Genomic DNA, 5,584 nt, shown 5'->3' with positions numbered 1-5,584 from the left:
CGCCACTAGGTAGCAGCCGGCAGCCTGGCAATCGACCGCCACCGGCAGTCGTCATTTTGCAATGCTTCGGCGCTTACTTAATAGAGATTTTGTAAACTAAATGAATTAATGTATGCAAATGATTTAGCACGAGTCCTGGCACACAGAAAGAGAACACTCAACGAACGTTAATTATAATTAATGCAAAACGCCATCAAGCACAATTCCATTTGCACGGCCTCAGAGACAGTTCAGATGTCCTTATTTTTTTGCAAATGTGGAAACTATTACAATTTAATTTTGTTAGTTAAGGAAATGGGCCAGCACAGAAGGCAAAATATGATTTTAGGTTTTACCTAAGCGGTATTCATCTATACATCACTAAACTATAAAAGGGAGGGGAGAGAGGAGCCTCTTCTCTTTACCTCACGTTCCCTGCAGTAGGACGAAGCTCTAGGAGAGACGACAAAATGACTCAGAAAGCAACTGCCTGCCTGTCCCTCCCTCCCCGCCTGTAGAGCCTTAACGGCCTCTAGCGCAGTTACTCCAGGGTCAGACGGCCACCGGGGAACTCTAGACGTGTCGCCCCGGCGAGGTGACGTCATCATCGAACGCCGGGGTTAGGGAAGAGAATTGTGGGAGGAGATTGCTTTCCCACGACCTAATAAGGGGTTTTCCCATGATCCTTTCCTTCTTTTCGCCATCTTTTCTTCTCGCCGGCGCTAGCAGCAATGAAGTAAGCAGGAACCTTGTATCCCAATCCTCTTGCATCTTCGGGCAAAGGGCCTCTCCGGCATCCCAGGCATGGCTTCTCCTTTCCGAAGATATCCCCCACCCCACCTAATGTACTTTCGCTTTTTGTTACAGGGTCGAGCTATGCAGTTTCAGCGGGTACAAGATCTACCCAGGACACGGGAGGCGCTACGCCAGGACCGACGGGAAGGTGAAAGGCCGCGTGGGCTAAACACACTTTTGCTGCTAAGGAAAGACCGGTCTCATTCAGTCTAGGCGGGATCCTTCACCACATCACCCTTGGTCCCTGAAAAGCTTGTTCTGCGGACCGTGTGTGCAATGATTGTTAGGATCAGAAGCCTCTAAGTGAATCAGTCTTGAGCTTTGATCGAATGTAAATCAGGTCGGAAGTTAGGAGCTTGTGTAACATTAATGTTCCTGTGTAAGGGCAGTGGGCCACCGGGGTATTTGGCTATTTTATGGGCACAGGTCCTTTTGGAATCTCGGGAGGGACAGGAGTTAGATGCCTTCCAGAATTTGACACCCATCTCTCCTCTGCGTTATGAACTTAGGTTTGTCTACTCGAGAAAAGACAGGGTGAAACGCAGAGACAGTTTCCTGCCAGTTCTGTGATACAAGCCTTTTGGTCTGTATGGGCCTCAGTTTTGTAAAATGAGAGGATAGAATTAGAATATTAATTCACTAGTAATTTCAAGCTCAAGACTCCTACTTTGAACTTGTCACGACAGGTTTTCCAATTTCTTAATGCAAAATGTGAGTCGGCATTCCTTTCCAAGAGGAATCCTCGTCAGATCAACTGGACTGTCCTCTACAGAAGAAAGCACAAAAAGGGACAGTCGGTAAGTGAAATGCACTTTCACGTTGTTGAAACTCTGAGCATCATTTACTGCTTTTTAAAATTAAATGAGACAGTATGTGAAAGTACTCCTAACTGAAAAGCATCAGACAGTGAAGTGAAAATGATTGATATAAAGAGTGCCTCCTTATACATCTTAGGCTCACAGTAAAAATATCAAGTTGAAATTTGAAAGCATTCCCCCTTCCAGAGTTAGGTAAATTACATTAAGCTCACTTGGGTTATAGCGCACCATTAAAGTGTTTAAGATGTTCAAGTGGGTGGCAACTAAATAGTTCTGTGAAAACTTGGTATTGGTTATAATGCTTATAGAATTATTCCCAATGTAGGTATCATATTGTGGAGTCTTCCAGCATATTAGTTCTTAAAACTGGTTGTGTTTTTTGAAGTGGTCTTTTAGGTTGTTGAAACAGATTTTTGAGAAAAGGTTTGAGTGTCATGGCAAGAGAATTAGTATTCAGGAGGCTTGTGAATATTTAGTGAGTGAGCACCTCCTGGGTGAAAGACATGGCTAGGTATTATGGGAGTTCAGAGGAAGGAAAAATTCTAAATAGGGGGATGTGACATACCCAGTAGGGTGGCCATTATCCAAACGGGGGTGGGGGTGGGAGGAATTACAAATGTTGTTGGGGATGTGGAGAAATTGGAACCCTGTGCATTGTTGAATGAAGATGGTGCAGGCACTGTGGTTTGGCAGTTTCTCAAAAAGTTAAAGAGAATTACCGTCATATGATCTAGCAGTTCCATTTCTAAGTCTATATACGCAAAAGAATTGTAAGCGGGGACTTAAACAGATTACTTGTACACTGATGTTCACGGTGCTGTTATTCACAATAGCCAAAAGGTGGAAACAACCAAATGTCCCATCAGTGGATGAATGGATAACTAAATGTGATAAATACATACAGTGAAATATTATTCAGCCTTAAAAAGCTGACAAGCCTGACATTATGCTAAGTGAAATAAGCCAGACACAAGAAGACAAATATTGTATGATTCCACTTTTATGGGGTACCTAGTTGTGGACAAATTCATAAAGACAAAGTAGAGGTTACCAGGCAGGACTAGGGGGGAAGGTGGAATAGGGAGCTATTATTTAATGGGTGCAGAGTTCGTTTTGAAGTATGAAAAAAGTTCTGGAGATGGAAGTTGGTGTTTGCACAATATTGCAAACATTTTTAATGCCACTGAATTACACACTTAAAAATGCTTTAAAATGGTCAACTTAATGTTATATATATTTTACCACAATAAGAAAAATATTTTTTAAATGGATTTGAGGTAAGAAAAATATAAACAGGTAAATACTGGCATTTTCTACAATAAAATTTCACCTCTGTACAAAGTTTAAAGTATTGGTAAAATGAGCATTTTGGTTAACCACAAATGTGCCCTCTTTTCTCCATATGTCCTGTTTAAAAATTTTAAGATATTTTGTGTATCCCTGCTTTAATAAATAGTTCATTTTATTTTTTCTTGGACTTAGAGATGCACGTAAGATCTTTTTTCTCACAAGCACTGTAGCATAGGTTTCAGTATAGAATCTGCAGCAGATGTGTGAATTGTACTGTCTTGATTCCCAGACATTCCCTACATTTGGTGGCTTTCCTGTCTTAAATCATCTTCTAACTTGACTATTTCTCCCAGTGTCAGTACTTGGAGTAAAAACAAAATAGAGTTGAGGTTTGATAATTTTTTTCCGAAAGCACATTCTTTATCATAAAGTCTTGTTAAGATCACTTTTAAAGTACTATTCAGTTAACTTCCTTAGAGTTTAACTTTCTGTCTTTCTAAATAAAGTAGTAAATAGTGGCCGGGATTTGTAATAGATGGTTTAACCAATCCATAATCGGAAAACTTATCTGTGTATTGCAGTATTTTACATATAGATACTTTAAAAATATATATTTGTATGTATATTTCATTTCAAATAATGCATGGATTATTTTTGGTCGTTTTTTTTTTTTTTGCTGCACTGTGCAGCATGTGGGATCTCAGTTCCCCAACCAGGGATTGAACCTGGCAGTGAAAGCCCAGAGTCATAACGACTAGGCCACCAGGGAACTCCCTGGTTGAATATTTCTGTGGTCTGAATTGTGTTCCCCCCCCAAATTCATATGTTGAAACTGAGCCTCCAAGGTGATGGTTAGGAGGTGGGACCTTTGGGAGGTGATACAGCCATGAGGGCAGAGCCCTCATGAATGGAATTAGTGCCCTTATAAAAAAGGCCCGAGAGAGCTCATTTGCCCCCTTCTGACATGTGATATATTTCATTTCTTCCCAACATTCATGAAGCAAGGTTGCTAAGTGTGGTCCCCATCTTTTTGTTCCGTAGGAAGAAATTCAAAAGAAAAGAACCCGCCGTGCAGTCAAATTCCAGAGGGCCATAACTGGTGCATCTCTTGCTGATATAATGGCCAAGAGGAATCAGAAACCTGAAGTTAGGAAGGCTCAACGAGAACAAGCTATCAGGTGAGGAAGCTTTCATTATGAGCATTTCAGCTGTTGGAATGGATTTTAGGTTATGTTTGGGTTTATAGGCACAGAAATCTTAATCTCATGTTATTTTGTGTTGTGTTACTTGCATCTGTATAGGAATTGTGAAATTGTAAACACTCATGTTTAATAATACAGAAGTTTATACTATAGTCTAAATGATTTGTTGAAATTCTATATGCAATTATAAAGATACTGTACAATTTCTAACAAATGTTAAGCTGACTTGGTGGTTAATGACATTTGTTAATAAATCCTTTGGATTTATCATACAAATAATTGCAGGTGGGGAAGGAATATGTTAATTCTACTTTTCCCAAACACTAGCCTCTTGTTAATAGACTATACCCTTAAGGAGTAAAGTGCTTTGCTTAAGTTATTTTTAACCCCACAGGGCTGCCAAGGAAGCAAAAAAGGCTAAGCAAGCATCTAAAAAGACAGCAATGGCTGCTGCAAAGGTAATTGTGGGATTATCTTGGATTTCTCATTTAAAGCAACAGAAAGATTTATTTTTAATCCAAATTGTGGTAAATGAAAGTTTCAGTTTTTTTAAGGAATTTAGTGCAAGGCTCTAATGGAAATGACGTCCATAATTGATTTCTGAGTGAGTGATTCCGGTCTCCAGAGAGGTCCCTTTGCTAAAGCCAAATGCGTATGTTAGTGCTATATAGAAATAGAAAGGGGAAAATAAAGGTGTTTTAAAGTTTATTTTGAAATAATTCTAGATTTTCAGTAAAATTTTCTATAATTGTACAGAATTTACCCAGCTTTTATCAGTGTTAATTTCAATAACCATAGTAAAAATTTCAAACGAAAAAGTTAGCATTGGTCCTTTTTCTGTTCTTAGGATACAGTTCAGGATCCCACACTGCATCTAGTTGTGTCTCTTAACTCCTTCAATCTGATATCTTTGTCTTTCATTTATATTTCATATAAAGGTGGACTTTATAATATTAGGAACACAGATAATTAGGAAAGCAGTCTAGGAAACAAACAGAATCTGGGCATAAGAGAGCAGTGATTGGGGGAGAAAAACCAAAACAAAACCTCACATGGAATAGTGCCACATAACATATTGTCTTTTTACAGGCTCCCACAAAGGCGGCACCTAAGCAAAAGATTGTGAAGCCTGTGAAAGTTTCTGCTCCCCGTGTTGGTGGAAAACGCTAAGTTGGCAGCTTGGATTTTTAAATAAAGATCTGACTATAACTAGATTGTGGTGGAATTTTTACTCCTAAATTAGGCATGTTCAGCCTATACAGTAATAGCTAAACTACACAGTTAGGAATTTAAGAGCTAGGTGGGTTTTTTTGTTTTAATAAATTATTTATTTATTTATGGCTGCATGGGGTCTTCGTTGCTGTGTGGGCTTTCTCTAGTTGCAGTGAGCAGGGGCTACTCTAAGTTGTGGAGCATGGGCTCTAGGCGCGCGGGCTTCAATAGTTGTGGCGTGTGGGCTCAGTAGTGTGGCTCACGGGCTTAGTTGCTCCGCGGCATATG

The 5,584-nt window shown here is 39.7% G+C and overlaps 1 protein-coding gene across 1 annotated transcript; it reads left to right on the top strand.

The window, feature by feature from the left end:
- The first annotated feature begins 668 nt into the window (after positions 1-668).
- Positions 669-5,296, top strand: RPL24 (ribosomal protein L24). Its single transcript, XM_029213633.1, has 6 exons — positions 669-715; positions 847-922; positions 1,461-1,571; positions 3,924-4,060; positions 4,479-4,542; positions 5,174-5,296. Exons 1-6 carry the CDS (start codon positions 711-713, stop codon positions 5,252-5,254), a joined length of 474 nt encoding a protein of 157 aa, XP_029069466.1. The 5' UTR covers positions 669-710; the 3' UTR covers positions 5,255-5,296.
- The last annotated feature ends 288 nt before the right edge of the window (positions 5,297-5,584 follow it).

Source organism: Monodon monoceros, unplaced genomic scaffold (assembly GCF_005190385.1).
Source record: "Monodon monoceros isolate NGI ecotype Baffin Bay Population unplaced genomic scaffold, NGI_Narwhal_1 Super_Scaffold_11, whole genome shotgun sequence".
Lineage (NCBI taxonomy): Eukaryota > Metazoa > Chordata > Mammalia > Artiodactyla > Monodontidae > Monodon > Monodon monoceros.
This window is presented reverse-complemented; position numbering and strand designations above follow the sequence as displayed.

Excerpts from the sequence above, each read along its gene's own strand:
- RPL24 (XM_029213633.1), top strand. Across the intron at positions 923-1,460 it reads ACGCCAGGACCGACGGGAAG|GTTTTCCAATTTCTTAATGC; the intron begins GTGAAAGGCCGC and ends TTGTCACGACAG. Across the intron at positions 1,572-3,923 it reads AGCACAAAAAGGGACAGTCG|GAAGAAATTCAAAAGAAAAG; the intron begins GTAAGTGAAATG and ends TTTGTTCCGTAG.